The 26,182-nt window shown below is 42.7% G+C and overlaps 1 protein-coding gene across 2 annotated transcripts; it reads right to left on the minus strand.

Moving 5' to 3' along the window:
• Positions 1-1,331: 1,331 nt before the first annotated feature.
• On the minus strand, positions 1,332-10,222 carry YAE1 (YAE1 maturation factor of ABCE1). 2 transcript variants are annotated; one of them, XM_073332846.1, is made up of 4 exons: positions 10,042-10,222; positions 7,137-7,427; positions 4,325-4,446; positions 1,332-1,945 (listed from the first exon to the last, which is right to left on the minus strand). In XM_073332846.1, the coding sequence occupies exons 2-4, from the start codon at positions 7,326-7,328 to the stop codon at positions 1,507-1,509; spliced, it is 753 nt and encodes a 250-aa protein (XP_073188947.1). In that variant the 5' UTR covers positions 7,329-7,427; positions 10,042-10,222; the 3' UTR covers positions 1,332-1,506. The 2 variants fall into 2 exon arrangements, with proteins under 2 accessions (XP_073188947.1, XP_073188948.1); XM_073332847.1 differs by lacking the exon at positions 10,042-10,222 and adding an exon at positions 9,709-10,012.
• Positions 10,223-26,182: the final 15,960 nt, after the last annotated feature.

Below are 26,182 nucleotides of genomic sequence, written 5' to 3' on the forward strand. Positions count from 1 at the left end.
TGACCAAATTAAATTGGCAAAACATCACTCAGATATTTAAACAGAAAGGAGCACATACTGCTTATTTCTGTATGTGCAGTTCCCACTTGTTTGAAGGAGTTCTCCACCCAGACTACCTTCTAAACCAGAGGGGGGCAAACTATGGCCCGCAGGACCCATCCGGCCCACAGGACCCTTCCCTCTGGCCCCCGAGCTCCTGCCAGAGAGCAGGGTCAGGACAGGCTTGTGGAGGAGCCAGGCCAACACGCCAGCAGCGCAGTGAGCAGGGTGGAGCCTAGCCCCTGGCCCCTCCCCTTCTGCTCCCCTCCCAGGCACAGCTCCCCCAGTGGCTGTAGCTGCAGCTATGCTGCCCAGGCAGTCAGCACAGCTATAGCACCACAGACCTGGTGCTCCAGGGCAGCACAGTCAGGGGACAGGGAGCAGGGGGAGTTCCCAGGGATGGGGGAGGAGAGCGAGGAGCATTAGGGGTTGCAGGGAGGCAGTCAAGGGGCCTGGGCCCTGCTGCTGGGGACAGGGGCAGAGCAAGCCAGGGCCCCCCCTCCACCACCACGAGAATGCTTGGCCCCTGTCCCCAGCAGCTAAGCTCAGACATGGAGCAAGCCCTGTTCGACTGCCAGGGGGAGTAGCCAAATGAGCAGAGGAAACGCACAGGGAAAGGACTGAGTCCCCCTTTCCGCCACCCCACAGGTAACATGAGCAGGGAGGGTTGGATGGGGGCAGGGAGACTCTAGGGGGGGCAGGCAGGGGGTGGGGAGCAAGGGGGATTGGATAGGGGACGGGTATCCCGGGGGGATGGGCAGGGGGCAGAGAGCATGGGTGTTTGAATAGGATGCAGGAGTCCCTGGGAGCAGTCGGGTGAGGAGCAGGGAGGGCTGGATGGGGGTTCCTGAAGGCTGAATGGGGGCAGGGTCCAGGCCACGCCACACTGTTTGGGGCAGCATAGCCTCCCCCGACAGCCATCCCTACCTGGCCACCATACAATTTTTGTACCCTAGGGCCAAAACGTTTGCCCACCCCTGTTCTAAACCAAATAGCAATGTTTACTTTCATTTTTGGTCCTCTAGGAGCAATTGTTTTCTAGGGATAAGACTAAAGAATCATTCAGTTCCTTTTCTGAAAGAGAATATTAAAAAGGGCAAGTTAAATAAATTAAGAGGAAAATGTTAGACTTCCAGACAGAGTAGCAGACACATTAGTGCCCACTACAGCATTATTAAGACAGCTGTGCATTTGTGTATATGAAGTATTCTCCACCTCTGCAAGTTAAATCTAGGTATGAAAGTAACCTTATTATTATTATTTTTTTTGCCAACAACTGAGGTATAACAGAATATGATGAGAGCAAGGGTTGGTTTATTAGATTTTAAAGGGAAACATTAGAATCAGATCACTACATTCCCATGAAATTAAATGACTAGTATGACCATCACCCTTTGAGCCACAAATAAAATACAAGCCTGTCAAGTTGGTTCTTAGAATTGGCTTCCATTTGGCACAAGAGAAAAGTTAGCTTTCCAGTTGTTGGACATGCTGTAATATGTCCAGTGACAAGCCTAGCTGCTCTCCTAAGCAGGCAGTCTCTTCTTTAAGCCAAGCGAGGGTTGGCCTTTCAGAATGTGTGTGTTCTTTTGTCCTCTTCCAACTGTCAGACTGCAAGGAGTCGGCCCCACCATTACTCCTGCAACAGTTTTCACTCAACTCAGACTCATTTTCACAGAGTCTTCCAGTTTCAGTTGCATCAAATTCATTCTCCACTGGAATTGTATGACTAAGGTCCATGTCCTGTACAGAATCCAATAACTCTCCAAGGTGGGGCTGTGCACTGATAGAAGTCATATACTTAAGCACACATTTTTCATACTTGCCAACTTCAGCCAGGAGGTTATTTATTTTACTCAGCAAAGCAGAAATTTGTCCATTAAGGTGACACCAAGACAAGAGTGCACTGAAAAGAAAAACAAAACAGGTGGAAATAAAAGTGATTCTGTACACCTTCAGTGAGTTGCATGTTTGCTTGAGGTTGGGTGAAAAGGTGACCAAAGTTAAAAAGTAATTCCATTTTTGTATGGTTTCAGAGTAACAGCCGTGTTAGTCTGTATTTGCAAAAAGAAAAGGAGTACTTGTGGCACCTTAGAGACTAACCAATTTATTTGAGCATAAGCTTTCGTGAGCTACAGCTCACTTCATCGGATACATACTGTGGAAAGTGTAGAAGATCTTTTTATAGACACACAAAGCATGAAAAAATACCTCCTCCCACCCCACTCTCCTGCTAACAATAGCTTATCTAAAGTGATCACTTTCCTTACATGATAATTAAGGTGGGCCATTTCCAGCACAAATCCAGGGTTTAACAAGAACGCCTGAGGAGGGTGGCGGGGGGGGGGGGGGTAGGAAAAAACAAGGGGAAATAGGTTACCTTGTATAATGACTTAGCCACTCCCAGTCTCTATTCAAGCCTAAGTTGATTGTATCAAATTTGCAAATGAATTCCAATTCAACAGTTTCTCGCTGGAGTCTGGATTTGAAGTTTTTTTGTTGTAATATCACAACTTTCATGTCTGTAATCGTGTGACCAGAGAGATTGAAGTGTTCTCCAACTGGTTTATGAATGTTATAATTCTTGACATCTGATTTGTGTCCATTTATTCTTTTACATAGAGACTGTCCAGTTTGACCAATGTACATGGCAGAGGGGCATTGCTGGCACATGATGGCATAGATCACATTGGTGGATGTGCAGGTGAACGAGCCTCTGATAGCGTGGCTGATGTTATTAGGCCCTGTGATGGTGTCCCCAGACAAATCCAGACTCCAGCAAGAAACTGTTGAATTGGAATTCATTTGCAAATTTTATACAATTAACTTAGGCTTGAATAGAGACTGGGAGTGGCTAAGTCATTATGCAAGGTAACCTATTTCCCCTTGGTTTTTCCTACCCCCCACCACCCTCCTCAGACATTCTTGTTAAACCCTGGATTTGTGCTGGAAATGGCCCAGCTTGATTATCATACACATTGTAAGGAGAGTGGTCACTTTAGATAAGCTATTACCAGCAGGAGAGTGGGGTTGTGGGGGGGGGGGGGAGAGGGGTGAGAAAACCTGGATTTGTGCTGGAAATGGCCCAACTTGATGATCACTTTAGATAAGCTATTACCAGCAGGACAGTGGGGTGGGAGGAGGTATTGTTTCATGATCTCTGTGTGTATATAATGTCTGCTGCAGTTTCCACGGTATGCATCCGATGAAGTGATCTGTAGCTCACGAAAGCTCATGCGCAAATAAATTGGTTAGTCTCTAAGGTGCCACAAGTACTCCTTTTCTTTTTGCGAATACAGACTAACACGGCTGTTACTTTGAAACCTGTCACTTTAGATAAGCTATTAGCAGCAGGAGAGTGATGGGAAGAGGTATTTTTTCATGCTTTGTGTGTATATAAAAAGATCTTCTACACTTTCCACAGTATGCATCCGATGAAGTGAGCTGTAGCTCACGAAAGCTTATGCTCAAATAAATTGGTTAGTCTTTAAGGTGCCACAAGTACTCCTTTTCTTTTTCCATTTTTGTATGTACATTTCATGCATGTGTGTTTCAGGAAGGTTCAACAGGAAAAGCTGAATATTCAGCCAAAAGTGTAGATTCAGATAACTCACTGAACCACTAAGATCCTGTTAATTTCAAGTGAGGAATGGGAGGAGGGCTAAGAATTACCACACTACATTTTTGGTTCTGAAGAACAATTGTAATAGCAACAGCCACTATCACATAGTTGTGTAGTTCCTACTACACTACTATGTATAGATGGTTGCATTGGGTTACGTACTCTTCCGTCCAAGGGCAGAACTGTGCTCCACAAGGATGCCTCAGCTAACAGAGCCAAGGGTAAGAAATGCTGAGGCAGAGTTCTCAGTGACAGGACCATGGCCCATACCTGAGAAAGTCAGACTGACCTCTAGAATGACTGTTCTGATTAAAATGCAAGACCAACTTTTTTGCTAAAGCCTTTACAGGTAACAGCATCTTTCTCACAGCCAATTTTCAGTTAGCGCTACCTAAAGAATTATACCTGGTACTCATAGCATAGCATAGCATTTTAGGAATATTTTACATAATATAATCTGAAGTATGAAGTGATTAAGTAAAATTTTCCAAAGCACCTAGATGACTTGGGAGTCTAAATTGAATTTACTTTCAGTTTTTAAAATGGGATTTTAGCTCCAAAGTCACTTTTGAAAGTATTATCCTAAGTCTTCTCAGCAGTTGACGAACAGTAGATCCAGATTTTCATATAAACACACCACAGTCTCAAAGCTTCAACATTTACCTAAGGATCCCTTTGAGTTGGCCACAGGTCATCATCAACTCAGCACCCTGTTTGTAACCCCGATTGAAACCCTGCTGAAGTGAAAGCTCTTTCCCAGCCTCAACACCATCTCTGTAACCTTCCTGTAAGCAAGACGAAAGGTTACTGATATCAGTAATCCAGCTACAAGCAGAGATTATTTTACAAGAAATTATATACAAGAGCTCAAATCTATACAAACATTCAGGTTCTTGGAATGTGTCTTTCTAATTTAGCTAGATGCATGCAAAACTTGTATACTGTACTGTCCAGCAGAAATGAGAGAATCACAAAACTAGAAGAACAAAACAAACTTTTCTTGGTGTTTTATAAACATGATCATTTTGACTCCCTTTTTCAGAACTATATACAGTAAGGTCAAAATAATTGACTGTACTATAAAAATGTTTCTTTAGTCTACACACATAGTAACATGGATTAGAACAGCAATTCTTGTCCTCTTCCATACTGCAACCTCAAGTTTCAACAGCAAAAAAGTTTCAGGATCCCTTTTACCATCTTGCCACAAAAAAGGAATGGTAGTCACCACCCCCAGGCTGTGAAGCTATGAATGAAAACATAGAACTTGCTCTCAGAGATGTACTATTTTCTGCTCAAGGAAATTGGAGATGATGGAATTTCAACTATGAAAATATCAGATGTGGTAATACAAGGAGCTAGCATCAGGAGTATCTTGAAACAGCAGAATAAAGTTTCCTTGAAGTAGCCAAAATCCAGATGCCTTTTTCAAAGAACAATGCTCTGTCTAGGCCAGTGGTTTTCAACCTTTTTTCTTTTGCAGATCCCTAAAAAATTTCAAATGGAGGTGCTGAGCCCTTTGGAAATCTTAGACATAGTCTGCAGACAACCACAGGTTGAAAACCATTGCTCTAGTCCCATAGCAGTACCCTCCCTAATCTATGGCCCCGACCATAGCTTTCCCCCCAACCCGTTATTTTGATCAGATGTTGATCACCCAAGAGTAGAAGTTTAATGTTCCCGGCACCATGACTCATAGTGATGCTATATTTATTAAGAGTTTATCCAATGCCCATTAAAGTAAATGGCATGAGATCAAATCCTAAGGGTCTAATACAATACCAGCTGAAGTTGGAGTTTTGCCCTTCGTCTGACCCTGCAGGATTTTAAGATTTCTTTGTTAAAATGAGCCTTTATAAAAATTAATTTTTCACTGTTATTTTCAGTTCTATAGAAAGACAAATTAGAGGAATTACTACATATTGGTTACTATAGGGCTACAACGAACTGCTGATTTTTAATCTGGACCTGCCATTGATTTAAGTGGTGATTTCCACTATTTAAAAAAATGCTAAGATATGGCTCATACATCTTCATTTGCCTTGTTTAATTATATCACTCATAATTTACAAACACAGATCTCCTATCATGATACACCTGCTCTGAGTCTGAACTTTGTTTTGGTTAAATTCCATCTCTCTCTCTCCAGCCAGACAAACCAGATACCTGATAACATATGGCATTTATAGAATCATAGAGCTGGAAGGGACCTCGAGAGGTCATCTAGTCCAGTCCCCTGCACTTGTGTCAGGACTAATTATCTAGACCACTGGTTCTCAAAGCCGGTCCGCCCCGGCGGGCCGGACTGGTTTGTTTACCTGCCACATCCGCAGGTTTGTTTACCTGCCACATCCGCAGGTTCAGCTGATCGCGGCTTCAGGCCAATGGGGGTTGTGAGAAGTAGCACGGGCCAAGGGAGGTGCTGGCTACCCTTCCCGCAGCCCCCATTGGCCTGGAGCAGCGAACCGCGGCCAGTGGGAGCAGTGATCGGCTGAACCTGAGGATGTGGCAGGTAAACAAACTGGTCCAGCCCGCCAGGGGCTTTCCCTGACCAAGCGGTGGACCGACTTTGAGAACCACTGATCTAGACCATTACTGACAGGTGTTTGTCTAACCTGCTCTTAAAAATCTCCAATAATGGAGATTCCACAACCTCCCTAGGCAATTTAGTCCAGTTCTTAACAACCCTGGCAGGAAGTTTTTCCTAATGTCCAACCTAAACCTCCCTTGCTGCAATTTAAGCCTATTGCTTCTTATCCTATCCTCAGAGGTTAAGAAAAACAATTTTTCTTCCTCCTCCTGGTAACAATCTTTTTTCATACTTGAATATATATATGTTCAATGTACTATGCAAACTCATTAATACTCATAACACACTTGGGAGATAGAAACATATTATTCCCTCATTTTACAGCTGGAGCAAATGTACTCAAGGCCAAAGAGCAGGCCAGTGGCAGAACTGAGATTAGAATTCAGAAGATTCTTCCTGCCAGCCTGACCTCCCACTTTTGTCTTTTCCAAGGGAAACTGTGGCCAGGGACCATTTTGCTATCACTGTGATCTCCATCAATCAGGTGAACAGTTGCATAACTAAATTTGCATATTTTTGCCTCTGATGATCTAACCTCCTATTGAGGTTCAGGAATTTATACAAAGAACACCCATGAGTAGTTGAGGGAGTTACAAACATAAATATAGTATGCACCAAGAGCAGATTAGATATACAGAATTTTGGCTACAATTTCTCAGTTTGCAGGCACTCTCCCCCTAGAAGAATCTCAAGTGTGTTCTGGTTGGTAACATTTCCTTAATAACTCACTCAGTTTTTAGTTTCATATGGAACAAATTGATCTACAATAACTTTTAAATAGCCATCCTCCATTTTCCCTTAAATCACTCATGCAGGTATCAATTTATATATGAAAGAAAATGGCCAAAAGGCTACTAAAAATAAAGTAACGGTTATAAAAAATACTTTGACTCTTTTCTCCATGGTGCTCTTCCATTCTTTCTGCACTAGATGCAGTTCATCAGCATCTTCATCAAACACATCCTCACTGGGCCGGCTGACTGCAGCTTTCACCCACGACATCGTAGTAGTAACAACAAGGATTCCAGTACATGTGGTAAAAGTGTGAGAATCTGAGCAGTTCTTCCTCCCAGGCATCAAGTTAAAACCACAGGCAGCATGTACAAGTTTTGAGGAAAAGTAACTGAAGAACCAGAAGGTCCTAGAACCTGGATGCACTTTACTATCACAGTACACCTGTAGAGATAAACAAATCAGACTGTCAAAGAAAAGCCACCTTATAAGGTCATAATTTCAGCCATCTCTTAATTTCTTTGTTTCCAATAACAGTAACACACCTATAGAGATCAAACTTACCACCCCTATTTTAGCATCTTTTATGCCTCGATTAGAAAGATTTCTTTATATTTTGAGTAAAAGGATTAGCTGTTTCCAGCTGAAGTTTATTAAAGATTAAAAGACTAAGTGGGTTGTTTTAACTTTTGTACTGAATAAAGCACAGAGAGGCTAAAATGACTTGGTTGGATCTGTGCAATCCAGAAAATGCAGCCACTTGAAAATGGCTTAAGAGAATTACAGCAAAGTCTGTTTTATGGATTCCACTTCCAATATGCAGTCTTCATCGTAAGCAACAACTTCCAAAGTTTTTAGTATTATTTTGTTCAATCTTTAGGGAGGGGAGATGCTCTAGTAGTTAAAAGACAAGACTGGGGATCCAAGAATCCTGGCTCCTGTTCAAAGTCACACACATCACCAAACTGAGTCACTTAATGTATTTATACCTCAGTTTCCCCATCTGGAAAACATGGACAATACACATATTGCCATCTCACAGAATTGTTATCAGGCTTAAGGTATTCATGTCTGTAAAGCGCTTTGCAATCACAGAATGGAAGGCGCTATGTAAGTACCAAATATTATAGTTTAATTAAACCACCATCACTAAATGACCTGTTTTTATTGGTCCCTTAAGTACTTTCACAGCAGTCCCCAGAATTGGAAAAGCTAATAAAAAAAGGTGCAGGGGCAGAAGGAAAGAAAGAGCATGTAAACAGGAAGAAAAGAGGTCCAATAGGTCAGAGATCAATTGACTTGAACCGAAAAGAAAGAGAGGATCACTGGCTGAAATTTAGAAGACTGCTCCATAGACTGGCCCCCTGGATAACGGGACAACACAAGGAAAGCCTGAGGACAGAAATAGTAATTCCACTCCAATGCCCTATCTATTACGCCACCCTGCTTCTTCTGGGACAAAGCAATAAAGCAGACTGGAGGGACTGATGAGAGATGTATACAATACAGATATGTCTGTTCACTTGCATTCCTCTGTTACTGATAAGAGAGGTGTGGTGGTACACATTTTCATATACAAAAAGAAAAGGAGTCCTTGTGGCACCTTAGAGACTAACAAATTTATTTGAGCATAAGCTTTCGTGAGCTTGCATCAGATGCATTCAGTGGAAAATACAGTGGGGAGATTTATATACACAGAGAACATGAAACAATGGGTGTTACCATACACACTGTAACCAGAGTGATCACTTAAGGTGAGCTATCACCAGCGGGGGGGGAACGGGACGACGACGACACCCCTTTTGTAGTGACAATCAAGGTGGGCCATTTCCAGCAGTTGACAAGAACATCTGAGGGACGGTGGGAGTGGGATAAACACGGGGAAATAGTTTTACTTTGTGTAATGACCCATCCACTCCCTCTCCTGCTGGTAATAGCACATCTTAAGTGATCACTCTCGTTACAGTGTGTATGGTAATACCCATTGTTTCATGTTCTCTATGTATATAAATCTCCCCACTGTATTTTCCACTGAATGCATCTGATGAAGTGAGCTGTAGCTCACGAAAGCTTATGCTCAAATAAATTGGTTAGTCTCTAAGGTGCCACAAGTACTCCTTTTCTTTTTGCGAATACAGACTAACACGGTGCCTACTCTGAAACCTGTCATTTTCATATACAGGCACCCATGTTATCTTCAATCCACTCCCATTCCCAAAAGTCACACTTTTCCCACTCCCTTCCCCTATTATCACAATGCTTTCCTAGTAAACACTTTGAGACAAAGAGCACAATATGCAAGGAGAAAATAGTTTCTGTTGTCCTGTGTGCTTCACTCAATTCCTTTCCCCACACCAGGGCCACAGGAAGAGAGAGAAGATGCCTTCCTAACCCCAAGCATTTAAAAATTATGAATGAGACCTCAAAATAAAATATTCACAATCCAGCTGTCTTAAAAATAATATATTTTGGATTCACTTTTGATGCTGGAGCCTTCAGAGTTTGCATTTTCAAGTCGTCCCTCCCCCTTCCTCCCCAACCATGCGGATTAGATTTTTTTTTAAGTGAAAGCCGAGACCCTTGGCTAACAGCACGATTACAGCCGCTGGGGATCAAGAAATATGACGTCATAACTAAATACTTGGCATGAGAGTTGGCAATCCTGAGGACCATCATCAAACCAAACCGGTCAAAAATCCCCCCAGACAAAAGTAAATTCACTCACATGAGATGAAAACAAAGCAAACAAACAAAACACTCCCCAGGACAGATATTTTAGTTATGTTTGTATTTCTCGTCTACTTCCCACACGTTATCCAGGGGGCCATCGTACATTGTGCCACACGCCGGCATTTTTACTTCTGGGGGCTCCTAATTCTGTAGTTGAAGACGACTTCCCCCTCCCAGTTTGTGCCTGATCATTTCACAGAGACAAATTCAACCTCAGTCACACACACACACACACGCAGAGCCTCCTCTTTCAGGCGGGGGAACTGAGATTTCTCTCCCTCCAGCGCCGACTCGCTCAACCTGCTACCCCCACACGGTCATCCCTTACCAGGAGGGCAGACTCTTCTGCCAGGGCTAGCAGCCCGCCTTGCTCGCAGGCCCCGGTGGAGAACAGAGCGCGGCCATTTTGTCTAAGGGCACGCTCCCTTCACACCCGCTGGAAGCAACGGGGGGAACAGCAGCCATCTTTGCTAAGGGCGGCCTCACCGCCACCCTCCGCGGCAGAGGATGCAGGGCAACGGGCGGCCATCTTAACAGACCGGGCTTCACACCCACTTGAGGCAATTGGGGGGAGGGGGGGGGAGGAGAGCGGAGTTGGCGGCCATCTTTAATAAGGGCAAAAATCGTTCCTGGGCAGCCGCAGCTCGAAAATCGCGGCCATGGCGTCGCCTTCTCGTCAGGAGGCGGGGCTGGGGCTGGGGCTGGGGCGGGCCTTGGGGCAGCCCCCGGGTTCTACGGCCAGCTTGGCACGCTTGTGCCCGGTGGCCGGGCTGGGAGCGCCTCAGACCCTTGCGGGGAGGTAACCGTGGCAACAGGGATTAAATCCCGGCCAGAGAGGACGCGCCCCGGGGAGCGGAGCTGGGGCAGCAGCTGCAGCTCACCTCACCCCACCCCCGCCCCTCCCTGTCATGAGACAGACTTAAAAATAATAAGAGTTGAAGACAGATAAAGGAGTGACTAAAACATGCGTTCTTTTGCTTTGTCTTTTGAGCCTTAAAGGTGCACGTGGATCACGCTTTCAAATGTGCTCCATTACCAGGAAGTGCAAAATGCAAAAAAAAAAAAAAAAAAAAGTTGAGATTCTCATCTAATCACTTGACTCCAGGAGGTGGGTCTCTAAGAAACACCAATATTGTGCTAGGGTTGTCGCCTGTCTGGGTTTTACCTGCACAGTCCACTTTTTGGCTTTTGTGTCGGGGTGCCCAGGTGCCTGGTTTTCAACAGGACACCAAAATCCTGGTTACGGGGTGTGGGGGAAGGCGCCGGACCATTAACCTTTGCTGGCCCCTGCTCAGCTGGAGCTGCCTCCTACCTGAGGCGGGGCCTCAGGAGTCTGGTTACCAGCAATTAGAAAAGTGGCACTCCTACCTGAGATTCATGCTAAAATTCTCAAGAGCTGGCAACACTGCGTGTGACCTGCCTCTGGAAACCAACCTTGTTGCGGGTTTTTTTTGCCATTGCCATTGCCAGTCCCCAAGGACCACCTGATGCCACAAGTGGATCATGGGGCCAACAGCTTGACTCACAGGGACTGTGTGATGATTCGTGGTGCCCTTGAGCTGTCAATATGGATTGTGTAGTGCCTAGAACCACTATGGAGACAATACTAATGTGTCTGATGCTCCGATGTGAACATCATAGAGGGAACTGGGGATAGAACAGAGTCACTTTATACCCTTAGCTGTGTCTGTGAAATGCATGATGCCACAGAACTATCTAGGAAAAACCACTCTCCAGATATGTAAAAACAAGACCTCAACATCCCAAAACCAAAAACCAACTAACTCCCCAAGCTCCCATGATCATACTGTGACAATGAGGGCCCAGACACCACAAGGGGAGAACAGGGGATTTGAACCCTAAAGAATAAGTAGTTGAATTAACTGATTATATAAAATGTTATTGTACTATAAAAGTATATTGACTCAGGTCTTTTATGAAAGCTTGTAATGTTCTGAACTTGATGGTCATTATGAGATATGTCTACAGACCGTGGTAATATATTTATGTATTTGTGTAGATATACAACTTTGCTCATAACTTGTTCTGCAACATTCAGATCCACGTCACACCAGGGCAGTTAGGCAGGGAGGGGCTGCCTCCCCAACCCGAGGCAACTAGCTCTAAGCACCTAGTATTTTACAACCCTGGGAAGGACCAATGATGGGCCATTAGAGTTAATGGGAAAATGTTGAAACATTCTGGCTAGAATTTCCCCAATCTGAATAACCATGAATCATCATAGTCAGAGAAAGAGAGGGGAAAAAAGGAGAAATCCTTTTAAAAAAGAAGGGGTTTGAACTGAAGACTATCCAGAAACTGAGGCCTGGTGTACACGACACAGGTCAACGTGAGGCAGGTTACATTGACCCAATTATGTCAATGTATGCACTACAGCCTTGTCCCTCAGATGTAAGTGCCCTACTACACCAACATTATAACTCCATCTCCATGAGAGCCATAAGGCTTATGTCTCAGCAGAGCTAGTGGAAAATCACAGGTGACAAGACAGTGCTTGGAGTTACATAGGCGAGTCACATGTCCATGCATGACTCCACTCAGACAGAGTAGGAAACCATTACCTGTACCCTAGACAGAATGTTCACAAGACAGTCCATTCAGTGTAGATGGGCATCTTCCACTGTGAGTTAAGTGTCATTTTGATGAGCCACTTAATCTGAATAGTCCCTCCAAGATGTGCTGGCTAATTACCTTGTGGACGTTACCCCAGGAGCAAACATTTGAAATCCAGGTATAGAGCCAATACTCATAACTTCAAATACAAAAATGATACATTTATACAAATAGCAGAATTATATTCAGCGAGTCATAACCTTTCCACAGACACCTTACTTGACAACCTTTGTACAAGATTTGTTGCAAATATATAACAGTGGTTGCAACAATGACCTATATGGTCATATTTTAATCAGATAATGTCACCCAAGGGCACAAAGGATTTGCCAGACAGGATCAGTCCATCAGATTAGATATGCTGCTTCTCATACTGGCTTAAACCATACATGATGCTCTAGATAAGCCACGGCTTCTCATCAACAACTAACTTCCTCCCTTTCACTCATTAATATCCATCTTTCTTTAGTTCATCCACCCAATTCTACAAAACAGGAGACAAATAGTTAGTTCTGGCTCCTATTTTCAAAAGAAATACAAACAATTCAATTACACCACTCTTGTGAGTAAAGGTTACAGGATTAGAGCTCAAGTGAAAGAAGCAGGCAAAGGTTGAGTGTTTTTACACTTGGTATTTGGGCTGCTCTGGGGGTTGATGCAGCCCCTGGCATAAATTAGAATAGACAAGGGCTCCCTATTGTCTGCTTTGCAGTTCAGGACAGCCCAGACTCTCACTACAAAAACTTTTATTGCAATCCTCTATTGCCCCTGGGACATCACTTGTGCTAAGGCTTATGATGGGACCATGGTAGGGCCACTTACGGTGACTCTGTGCTGTACATGTGCTGGGGAAATTCTACTCTAACTGTGATATGTTGTTGTAGCAGTGTATGGGGCTGAGGTAGGGGATGGACTTAAGTGATGGTTGAGTTCAGTGCAGGGACAATGATAGCTAAGGTAAAGAAGAATAGAACCAGATGAGTAAATAAGCCGCTGTTGAGCAATGTGAAGTGTGGAGAACCTCAAGGTATAATATAATCAACAGTGTTACTGCAAGGGTTTGGGCACACCAGTCCTTCCTAGATGTTTGGTGGTTTGGTGGCTTTCTGTGTACCGTGAGTTTAGAGACAAGGGATGTAGACTCATCAGGCTCTAAAGGCTCTTGAGTAACAGATCATTACTGTTCTAAAGCTGCCAGAAACCAAACGGTGCAATGACCCTAGGCACAATGACTTTAAGTTACAATAAAGAATCAATCCAAGAGTTCCTAAACCCTTCCCCTATGGGCAATATGGTACAAGGATATAAAGGTAACCGTGTCTCACTATATACATCCTCCAGTCTGCAGGCCATTGCCCTATATCCTCCTGCCAATAATGAGATGTGGGTGCCCAGCTCTCATGTTGCCTGCTCCCCAGCCTTCCCTCTACAGGTAGTTTCCATGTTGCTGCCTCCAGCCTGCTACTCCTGCTCACATGCAGCCTACGGGTACACTACAGATGCTATGGCGACACAGCTACAGTGCTACAGTAGCACCATTGTGTAGACACGTGCTACAGTGACCAAAAGTTTTTTTTCCATTGGTGTAGTTAACCCACCCCCCTCAAGAGGCGGTAACTAGGCTGATGGAAGAATTAGGGTGACCAGATGTCCTTATTTTATAGGGACAATCCTGATATTCAGGGCTTTGTCTTATATCTGGTCTATAAGCAGCGTAGGTTGCCTTAACTATGTCCCTGCACGGTGTAGCTAGGTAGATCTAAATTTTAGGTGTAGAGGCCAGGCCTATGGTTCCCTCCTGAGCCTGGTCCCTCTCTGACCTCAGTATATTATTTATTTTTCTTGTACACTGGTGATTATGGAGCGTTCTACTAGCTTGATGTTGAGCTAGGTCATTCAGTGACCTCCACTGTCTAGATCCTTTCCCTCCAGCCCAATCAGGGAGGATGGAAGATACCCAGTAGGGAGCCTGCAGGGTTAATTTGAATGCCATAGACTTAATGTGATTTTAAATATTGCATCTCCTAGCACAGGAAGCAACACCTGAAATTAACCAACAAAAGAGTTAAAACTGAACCCCTAGATAGGGTGACCAGACACCAAATGTGAAAAATCGGGACGGGGTGGGGGGTAACAGGAGCCTATATAAGAAAAAGACCCAAAAATCAGGACTGTCCCTATAAAATCGGGACACCTGGTCACCCTATCCCTAGTGATGATTATGGTATGTCATGGCAACATGTATATTACCTAGCTCTTTCATAGCACCTTCTATTCAGAAATCTCAACGTACTGGACAAGCATTAACAAACCAAGTCACACAACACTCCTGTGAGGAAGGTAAAGGATACTGTACTTAGGAAACATTTCACCTCCCTTTGGGACTATTTCCCTTGCTTAACAGCACCCAGCACCACTGCACAACAGGTTAGGACAAAATATCCCACTGAAAGTGGAGGAAGAATATAGAGAAGTGGAATTTAGCTATCAGAGCTGGAATTTTGCCGGGATACCAGGGTTAACACCCTAACTTTTGCAACTTTTGACATTAAACTATGGCCTTGATTTACTCAAAGGGAGCAATGTTACTTCTGAATCACCAGAAGTATTTGTTTCCTCACCTACACTAAGCTTTTTCCCGCCCACATGCTGACCCATTTGTTTTGTGAGATCCATAGTACAAGACTAAAGCTGCAGGTTGTATATCCCCCCGCCCCCTTATTCCCTATTATTAAACAACATCTAAACTAGTTTGTCCTTGAACTTTGCCACAATTTTCTGCCATCTCCACCCCAACACTCCCAATCATTTAAAAAGAAGGGGAAGTTATTCTTTCCCTTCTCCTTGTATTACAAAAGAAAGTGACATTTGCCAGTCTATTTTAAACAAAGGTGTAGAACAACCTTGTTATTCTTCCTTCTTGCAGAATCATAACCACTTTAGGACCTACTATTGAATATTCCACAGACAACAGAGAGGTTTGGCTTTTGCTGAATTCTAAGTGGGAATGGATAAGCATGAAAATAAAATATTTTCCACCCCCCCCCCCCATTTTCCCCAGATTTGCTTTGAGCTTCCCAAGGGAAACCAGCCTCACAGCTTGAAAAACTCTACTCTGAACTGTGTGTTCAACATAGCAGCTGATACAGTTTATTAATACTGACTTACTTTGCCTCATCCAGTCAATTTCCTTGATTTGCTTCTAAAATAATTGGGTTTTGTTCAGCCCATAGATACTTTTCATGTTCAGTCTGGAATTTATATTAACGTATATTATATTATTAAATACACACCTCCTGATATTCCTAACTGTTTACAGGGATAAAAACTGAAATCTTATTACAATGAGAGCTATTCATCATGAAATTACAATGCATGAATAGGAAAATATTACAGCAATAAGGAGAAGATATACATTGCAATATGATAAATACTAACATCTTAGTTGTTTACTTGTAGCTATTGTGTGGCTATAGTTTTAATACTGGCAATGCCTCTTGCTATTCCTCAAGTCCCCAAAACACTGAAAAGACCATATATCTGTGGCTTACAGATATCCCTCAGTTTGGAGCTACTGTCTCTGTCTCTTTACTTATGTTTCTTGACACGTAGAGCTGGCTTGCTGTGTTTGCACAATCATTGATCTGGATGTGCAAATAATGATTGTAAATGTAATTGATCTGAGGAAAATGCTTTATTCCTGTAGTGAATTTCCCTGAAGAATCATATATTTAGTCAAATCACACTGCCTTTACATCACAAAACTTGCTGTGTTTCACAGGAGAGAAATGGCAGCTTTTTTCCTTTGGCTTTTTAGAAGACAAGTTACTCTCTCTTTTTAATTCTTTGTATAAACTCAGGCAAATGTTGAGAGAGACCACAAGAATAGCAATTGTATAATGCTGATGCACTTGACTGAACTGCATGTAACTGGGCTAAAAAGTATAAAAGATAAACCGTGGAATATACTGATTTCATTTCTAGCTATATCCATTAAAACAGTTCTAAGTATCAGAGGGGTAGTCGTGTTAGTCTGTATCCACAAAACCAACTGTTTTTAAAACAGTTCTGAGAGTGGTAGTGGACAGTTCCCGAAAGAACTAGTTAGAATATGACATTACCACTCTTCTGGATTCCACTCTCAGTCCTGTAAGGTACTGAGGTGCTCAGCCCTTCACAACTGTCATTGATGTCAATATGAGTTGAAGGAGCACCCCTCTTTACAGGATCAGGATCCAGCTAAGCAAAAAACAATCATGCCACAGTGCATGGCCTGAAGATTACTGGCTAGCTAGGAAGAGTTTAACCCATAGTTATTCATGCCTTTGGTCCTTTGCATTTTTTCACAGGAATTATATATGTACAGCTACATCCAGTCATCTGTGTATATTTAGCCAGTTGCATTTTCCCAGAGGTCAAAACAAAACCAGTTCTATCTACAGTACACAAGAACTTTTCTGGTGTAATTATTATGGGCCAGAGTCTGTCACCTTCATTCACTCTGAGACGTACCTTATTACACAAGTAGAAATTGATTTCAGTGGCTCTACTCATGGAGTAAAGCAGGGGTGGCGAATCTGTGGCTCCGGAGCCACATGCGGCTCTTCAGAAGTTAATACGTGGCTCCTTGTAAAGGCACCGACTCCGGTGCTGGTGCTACAAGTGCCAACTTTCCAACTTGTCAGGGGGTGCTCACTGCTCAACTCCTGGCTCTTTGATAGGCACTGCCCCGACTTCACCCCTTCCCGCCCCCTCCCCTGAGCCTGCTGTGCCCTTGCTCCTCCCCTCTCCCCACCCCAGAGCCTCCTGCACACCACGAAACAAGTGCAGGGAGGGAGGGGGAGGCGCTGATTGGTGGGGCTGCCGGTGGGTGAGAGGCGCTGGGAGAGCGGGTGTTGGGGAGTGGATGGGGGGCTGCTGACATATTACTGTGGCTCCTTGGCAATGTACATTGGTAAAGTCTGGCTCCTTCTCAGGCTCAGGTTGGCCACACCTGGAGTAAGGTATCACTCAGCAGGAGGTACAGCAAGGGTACAGAATCTGAACTTTTGTTATGACCCCTTTTAGACAGGACCAGATTTTCAGCAGCTCAGTAGTCTCTAGTTCTTTAAGAATTTTCAAACTGTGGTGATCATATGTTAGGGCCCAAACTTTTGGTGATCATATTACATACTATTGGCCTGATCTTGCCTTCCTTTGCTCATCCAAAATTTCCAATGACTGCAGGGGAGGCTTGGGGAAATCAGGCTTGGCCTCTCACACTTTCAATAGCAACAACTCTTCAGAAAAGTGGGATAGTCTTTAGTTTTGCATGAAATCAAGTACGTGCAAATCAAGTACGTGCCTTTGAGGGGCTGGGTAGAGATTTTATAATTACTTAGTGCATTAGCTACCTCACTTATTCATCACTCAACTGCTGTATGAGGAATGAGGTAATTGTATATTATCAAATGAAAACATACTTACCATCCCATAATTATATGGGACTAAATTCAGAGGGGAGGTGTTTGGTGCTAGAAGTTATTGGTTAGTGGGTCTAATGGAAACTAATTTGGGGCAACTTACACACTGAGAGGCTGCAAGGAGTAAGGATAAATTCTGTGGCCTGTGTTGTGCAGGAGGTCAGACTAGATGATCATAATGGTCCCTTCTGACCTAAATATCTATGAATCTATGAATTTACACTTTCATACACCCTTGTTAGTTGCTTTTACTGCTACTTCCCATATATGCGTCACTTCTGAATTTGCCTCAGATAGGTATTGCTCTGTAATATCTTTAGCTGCACATTACAAAAGAGGTGAAAAATGGTGTTTGCAATGGGAACTGAGTTGTAACCTTAATGATGTAGAGATTCCAAACTGATGGCACTATTGGGTAAAACTATCACAATGTCACGTGCCTGTGGATTAGTGTCCATATTTATATGTATTATTTAGATGAACTATCAGGTATGATTGACAGTCAGTTCTGACTGGGAACTTTAGCAAAAATGCATAAGTGAAATTTCCTAGAGGTGTTTTAGGGTGGTTCTAAATAGCCTGACTAACTTAATTCTCTCTGTTTAAGAGCTGTCATATTCTACTCAGGAGCATCTTTTTTTCAGGATTTTTAGCAGAAACATTTCCAATTTAATAAAAAGACTGATTTAATAATTTTAGCTAAGCAAAACCCAGAGCTTCTCAGAAAACCTGTTTAGCACATGTGAAATTGCTACCATTTTTTTTTCTAATGGCATGAGAACAAGCAGTTTATAAATACTTTAGTGATATGCTGAGGACTGCATTTTATCCTCATGGAATGCTATGTCAAAAGAAAATTCTCAGAATATATTAAGGCAGTGATACAGTATAATTTATGGTTTCTTGAAAACCTGAAATATTTACCCATCTCTCACACCCACATCCACTCATTTGGGAATGTCTGCTTTTCTGAATTACCACCTCTAAACATCACCGATTTTCAATTCTCAAAGGATGACACCTAAAGTTTGTATGTCAAACAATAAGTATATGCCTGTGTGTTTGTGTTTTATAGGTATGTATTTTTACTCTGCTATCTTTGTGCCTCTTATAGAGACTCCAAAAAGATCAGGGGCATATTTCAAATTCACATCAATAAGGACTCCAGGCTCTGTTATAAGGTTTTCATTCAACTCCATCCCTTAGAATCTTGTAAGTAATCTCTTGGATATCCTACAGGCTCTCTTTCATAAAGCTTTTAACACAGAGTTGAGCAGGTTGCGTGTCTGAAGTTGCCTGATTGAAATGCCAATATTCTACTCTCTATGCTCTGAAATTTACTATCACAATAAAACAGACACCTTCCCCTGCATACCAAACTGAGCTGGCTAGGAAGAACAACCACTGAAACCCCGCATTGATTTCATGGATCTGGTTTAATTGATAGCAGCACTCAATTCTTTCTACTGTCTTATTCCATTCATTGTCTCCCTCTCCTGGCAGTTCAGACTGGACTCACTATACAGCAAATCTGATACCGAATTGCTGCAATTCTCCACCCTGCAAAGAAAGGAGTCAAATTATTGTTGGATGATAAATAACTAATCTCTTTATTTTTCCCTCCAATTCTTTTTGGTATTATTTACACTTCCCTCCCCCCCACACATAATTGCCTCTAATGAGGGACAGTATGATGCATTGCTTGAGACAACGGGGGCTAAATGCTGTGACCCAAGAGGTCCCTAGCAGTCCTAGGTTCCTGTGATGGTGTGGATTGATGGCATGCATTTCCCTTCCTGAACCCCAAATCATTGGGGCTAGAACTGGTAGAATACTGTAAAAATATTTTTAATAACTTATTAAATGATTGATGGGGGGGGATCACAATTTATTTGAATATTAGTCAACCACCTACAATGCTGTTCAAGTAATTATAAAAAGCGTGTGACTAATTATTCAGTTACTGAAGGCACAAAAATTTGTTGACGATGTTATTTGTAAATATTATCCAACCAGCTCTAATCAGGAACTTGACGGGGATGCCAGAGGAGATGTGGACCTGCTGGTTTGAGCAGAGGTGCTGAGGTAGCAACTACAGGGGAGAGAAATATATACCATACTCCATATGATGAACTGGTATCTGTGTCGATAAACTCCTCTGCACACAGCTGCAGGCCAAAACGGGGTGTACTCTGTGTGTGTGTGGCAGAGGTGAGGGGCAGCATAGGAGATTGAGAAAGGTTGGGGCAGTAGTGCTGCTGAACCCACATCCCACTGTAGAAATTAAGAGTACAGAAGCAGTTGGCTTGAAAAGAAATGGTACTTGTGAGAGGGGCAATAATAGAACTTTGCTACTGCTGTACACACAAGATGGTGACTTCGGGGGGGGGGGGGCGGGGGCGGGAGAAGTAGGATACATACAGGGGGGAAAATTAACATTTCCTAAGTTGTAAGCACTTTTTTGCAGTTCTAATGTTCTTGTAATGTGGTACTGATTATACACAAGAATGTTAATGTATTCATGGCACAAATCCAGTTTGAATCATGTGTTTGACCCTTATTATAGTAGTGTCTACAGGGCCCCAACTGAGATCAGAGCCCTGTGGTCGCAGACATCGTGTGTAGGGATGAGGAAGGAATGCCTTTTTCCTGTGTTTGTTGTGCTAAGTGCTGTTCAAGTCCTGGTCCATGTCCGGCACTCCTAGTCACTAGAGTAACACAAAGAAACAAAAACAATAATAATACTAATAAACTCTTTGATCATCATCTAAAATAGTTACTTTGTTCAGAGCTAAAAATAGCTCTTAATTTTACTTGTTAATAAAACAATGAAAGCTAGACCCCTCCTCCAGGGGGGTTCCAGGGCAGGGGTCATATCACCAGAATGGAGCATACCAGCATACAGGCATCACTTGGGTTGGGAGCCAGCAAGGGTATATATCAGGAACTGCCAGACAAACAAAAAAGGTCTATTAGTTATGTGCTGGATGCCACTTTCCCCCCCTCAGTCAGCATTCAAACCCATAACTCTAAAATTGCTGGATCTTTTTCTAAGCATTTGCGAGCACCCCTGTTAAGAGGAATACAGATCATGTGTAAGACTATCTACACGTTATAAAGCCCTTGGTAAGAATTTGGTAATATGGCATTCACTAGCATGCTTTACACCAAGTTACTAAATTATATAGCAGCATATATTACTCATTCATTAAATATAAATAAATAATTTAAAAATTATCCTTAATTTATAGTGCTACTGAAATTACATCCCATCCCTCTGAATACACATGGGGAACTTTCTGTCTAATTTCTTCATTCCAAATTCCTCATTACAGTCAGCAGTATTAAAAGAAAATTGGAGAATAGTGGATAAATCATTATGTATTTATTATTTTGTCAGGAAAAAAGAAAGAGACTCTTTGTCACGAGACTGAAACAATTCTAGGTAGACTGCACTTTGTCTCTTGGATCTTCCTGGTCTGCCATTTGTAAGAAGAGGCAATGTTTATTTCCCTTTTCATCCAGCTGGCTCTGATAGCAAATTTGTGAGGAATCAGGGACATGGCTTTGCCTCTTGCCCATCCCCCTTGCAGTGCTAGCCAAGTGCAGTCCTTGGATGAAATCCTGATCCTACTGAAGTCAATGGCAAAATGTCTACTGACATCAATGGGGCAGATTTTCAACCTTTGTGCTCAAGTGCGAGGCACAATCTAGCCATTAGTATTTAACTGCAGGGCATTTTTTGTGTAGGAATGGTTTTTAAAATGTTCAAAAAAGTATTACATGTCTAGTGGTTCAGGCCAAATGGATGACAATAGATTTTAGATTATTCATGAAGAAAAGTGAACTTCCTTGGTGTCCTGGAGGCTTGGTCTGTCCAGCAGGGGTTGCCGCCATTTGCCCAGTGGGGGGTTGATGCATCCTGTCATCAAGATTCCCTGCTAAGTCAAGTGATCACGATCACCAACTCTAGATCCCTGGGTGGGCAGAGCACACTGTCAGTGTATAGACTCTGAGCCTCCTGGCTGGGGCAAACAATAGCAGTTTGGGGGCTCTAACCCCCCGGATGAAGCAGAGCAAACAAACAGTCTATATCAAGAGTCCCCAGCAGCCATGCCTAGTGGCAAGTGCAGGGGGTTGGAGTTGGGGAAGCTGGGCCCACCCTCCTATACCAGGTTCTGACGCAGGGCCCTATGAAGCTGGTACACTTCCTAGGAAGGGTTCAAGCCTTGGCTCCTAAACATGTTCCCTGGGTCACTTCTACCATAAAGCCCATGTCGGGCATCTCCTCAGCTGGCAGCCCCTCAGTGGCCCCATCAGTCTCCATGGTTGCCTGTCCCTTCACAGCCTCAGCAATCTGGAGAGTCGACGGTTCCTCTGACAGTCCTCCGACTGAGCTGTGCTGAAGGGGTGCTGAAACAAATTTTATAGTGGAGGTGCTAAGAGCCATTGACCCAAACCCTGTATATAATGGAAACCACTTCAAGCGAGGGGGGTCTCCAGCACCCCAAACACCCGTAGTTCCAGCACCTATGCTGGGCTGTCTCCTTTTATCTGTCCCCTCGACCTGGAGCATGCACAGCAGGGGCAAGGAGGGGGCTTGGTCTTTTGGGCCCACAGAGATTGGTCAGCTTCCGATTGGGCCAATGTGGGGTTGATATACCCAATGGCATGTATAATAATTTCACATCAGCCTAATTAATTTATATCAGATATTCGCTTTGGGTCTGGTAACGTGGCTTGATTCTTCCTCAGCAGGATACAAGTTATTTATATTCTGTAGGGAGAAAAAAAGTGAGCCTAAATAAGAGTTAGGTATTAATTAGAGAGTTTATGGTAGTGTTCAACCTACAGAATATATGGTAGAATTCACCCTGAACTGAATCTTTATGGCTGAATATCATGTCTGTTATGAGACAGCATGAGACGTGGTGACACAACCTTAAGTATAATGTTACGTACTCCCTTTTTATATTAATCTTTTTCTCTATAACTTAAAGCTAAGAACATGAACTTTTAAAAGTTAATATAACAAGGTTTCATTTATTGGTAGGATACAAATGTACACACCATGGTGAGGTAAAATAAAAAGTGCAACAAATGTATTGAATGAAATTTAAGACTTATGCTGCAAAACAAAGAGTTTCATAAAGTGTTTTTTTTGGGGAAGGAGGAAGTAGTTAGATTGTGAAAATTAATCACACTGTGTACAGTGTCACATTTGCAGTGAGTGATGTTTTGCCAAATAATTCTTCTGTTGCTTTGTTTGCATACATAGTAGATTGATAATGAATCAGTATTTGAGATTTTTGGCTCACATCTCATTTGTGTTTACCCCTGCTAGATGGTCTTCATTTGTCATTGTATTTCTCAGAAGGTTCCTTGATTGCTGAGGTTTGAGCATGCAGATTATGATGATGTATTATAAACCAAACGAGCAAAGTGAAATATTAAACATCAAAGGTGAACTATTAAACACAGAAAAGGAGAAGCAATTGCTTATGGTACTATAAGGAAAGTATAACTGTAAATAATGGGAGTAGGGAAAGGCTTGAACTAAACTTTTCCAAAGTTTGACGGGGTTAGGATCCAGGGCTTTGGTTCAGCCCATTTTAAAGATAGACGGCCAAACCAAAATTTGTATCTGTAAACTTTCCCAGATTCAGGAGTGCTAAAATCTAGGGTTTTAAATTAAGGAAAAAGAAAATGTAGGGTGGGTCTCAAGAAAACTTCCTAAGAATGAGACCAATCTTCACATCCAAGGAAATTGGTAGAAATATCATTGCTTGAGACATTTACAACGAGAATGGCCAAAGTACTTATGATTATTGTATTATAAGGAGCACTGTCAGGGAAATGGAACCACTGAGGCATGCATAACACATTGAATATGGTGCTCTGTTCCTACCTAGTGGGGACTGGGCCACATACTGAAGTTGATGAGCGCGGAACAGTCTTAGCTAACGGAACTGAATTTTTTAGCCTAGGCAGGAGAGGCTTATGCTTTAGCTCCAGAGTTCCCAGGTTCAATGCCCACTGCTGGTGACCCACAGACATAATGTAGAAAATTGGCTCCCCATGGAGAACTGAACCCTGGTTTCCTACAGTACAGGTGGGGATACTGACCATTATGGCACTGATTAGCTAGACTCCTGATCTCTTGCCCTTTTTTGCTTTTTTTCTTCTTGAAGCCAGTGTTTGGAATCAGTAAAGTCAGACATTGGTTGTGCCATCACTGAAAAATCCTTTAGAATTTTAAATAATGAAATAGTCTTAGCAATCTTTAACTACTATGATCTGACTCTTATTCATAGAATCACATCATATGGCCTTTAGGGTTTAGGGAGATTGCCTTTACAACAGATATGCCAAATGCTTGGGAAAGAATTCAAGTGCAGGATATCTTGCCCTGGGGTATCCCTGATATGGTCCTTATACCAACATGTGAGCCAGCTAATATCCATACCTGTCCTGTTTCTATTTGTCTTGCATGATTTGGTTAGTGGGAGTGATCTAACCAAGGACCAAAAAAACCCAGAAAACAAAACCCCCAAAAGCCTGAAATAAAACTGGAGGCAAAAATATTAACTTGCTCAGGAAGCTCCTCCCACTGTTTGTATGTTATCAGGCAGCCCATTTAGGTTAGACTGTGAAACAGAAAAGCCTTGAAGCAAGGCCTTAGAAGGATTAAAAAATAGAATGGGGAATATAGTCTTTCTAAAAGCAAAGAAAAATACAGAAGAGGTTAAATTACTTCAGGGAATCTAGGTAATATCTGATGAGAAAGAATGGGAGGTGGCATTCATTGTTTGGTACGGGCTTTGGAAGCAGAATTGAAACTCCATGGCAAATCTGTTCTCAGTTCACCAAGATAAATCTGGAGTGACCTTACTGAAATGATGAACAGAGTTGCTCCATATTGAAAGCAAGGAATAGGAGCAGAATCTGGCCCACTTGCCAATGATAGCAAGAAGGGCTGGGTTCAATCTGCCTAAAGGTCATATCCTAAAAATAAATCTAACTATGCCTTGAGCCCCCACCCAGAGCTGTACTCCTAATTCTAGATCCAGGGAGTTAAAATATAACCTGCATGGTCATATTTCTCGGTTGCTTTTCTCCACTCACAAGCACTCAGAAGTCCTTTGGACTCAAGGATCCACGAGTATTTTATGGGGGCGGGAGTGGAGAGCAGGGAGAAAAAACAGGAGAAACATGATAAACCATATAAATATTTACATTAACACAATGAGCAAAACCCAGTCAGTGTATCAGGAGTATGATCAATACCACAGAATACTGATCTTGACAGTGAGGGAGTCTTTACTGTACATTAATAAGATCTGAGTCTGGTTTTTGTCAACCTTGGTTAAAATGGCTCTTTTCTATTTAAGCCGTCTTACTTGTACTGAAATTTTCAAAGTGCTGAGCCCAGTGGCATGATGATAGGTTAAAGAACCCTGCTTAGTGTAGACATGAAAAAGAACTTCGGCTCGCCCCTGTGTTTTAATCCATACCTCTAACATTTTAGTGTGTCTACACCATTTCTTGATTTCCTGTTGACACCCTTGCTTTGATACTTTCAGGTTCTTAATTCGGGTGGGTGCAGAACAGGGAATGTTCTTATTTTGCATTCCATAAATCTGATTCTCTTTTCTCTGTTAAACAAATTTTACTTCAATGGAGTCACTCTCAAAGCATGTTAGCGTGAGAGGATAATCAGGCTCCAGCTTTTACAAGTCCACAGCAATTGAAATCTACTGTTTCCACAGGGCAGTGGCAGCCAGAAGTTACAGCATACCTTACCCCATTGCACATATTTATTTTTTTAACATTTGTGCAGGATAAAAGCAGTCACCATTGTCTCTAGGCTGTAATTTTCCCAATAGCCATGCACACAAAGCACTGTATTTTAATACCCATGCATCCTTATATGGAATAACAAATAGTAAGTAAGCCCTTTTAGGTGTTAGACCCTACTTTCTTGTAAAGCTCTTTCTCACCAACATGCAGTTCTGATGAGGTTAGCTTCAGGGAGACTTGGGAAATCAGTTATATGGCTTTAAATAAAGAGGGGAAAATGAGTGTGAACTCAATGCTCTGATTGTCTCATTAGTACAATCATAATATGCACTGTCACAAATAATTGCACCCCCTGAATGGACAAGGAAATATATTCTTTCCAAAAATCCTCTTTAGCTTGCAGAACTGTCTTCTGGCCTGTAGGTGTCAGTCAGATTATGGAAAAACAAAATTAATTCACATGAAATAAATATTTCTGCAGAACAATGCTGTCCGTGGAGAAGGGCTCGGGATGAATAAACGTGGCCCTGCTGTATGAATGCCTATGGTGAAGAGAGGTTTCAGAGTAGCAGC

Source organism: Lepidochelys kempii, chromosome 2 (genome assembly GCF_965140265.1).
Source record: "Lepidochelys kempii isolate rLepKem1 chromosome 2, rLepKem1.hap2, whole genome shotgun sequence".
NCBI lineage: Eukaryota > Metazoa > Chordata > Testudines > Cheloniidae > Lepidochelys > Lepidochelys kempii.

Excerpts from the sequence above, each read along its gene's own strand:
- YAE1 (XM_073332846.1), bottom strand. The coding sequence starts at position 7,328 with ATGCCTGGGAGGAAGAACTGCTCAGATTCTCACACTTTTACCACATGT. Across the intron at positions 4,447-7,136 it reads CCATGGAGAAAAGAGTCAAA|GAAGGTTACAGAGATGGTGT; the intron begins GTATTTTTTATA and ends TCTTGCTTACAG. Across the intron at positions 1,946-4,324 it reads CAACTCAAAGGGATCCTTAG|TGCACTCTTGTCTTGGTGTC; the intron begins GTAAATGTTGAA and ends TTTTCTTTTCAG.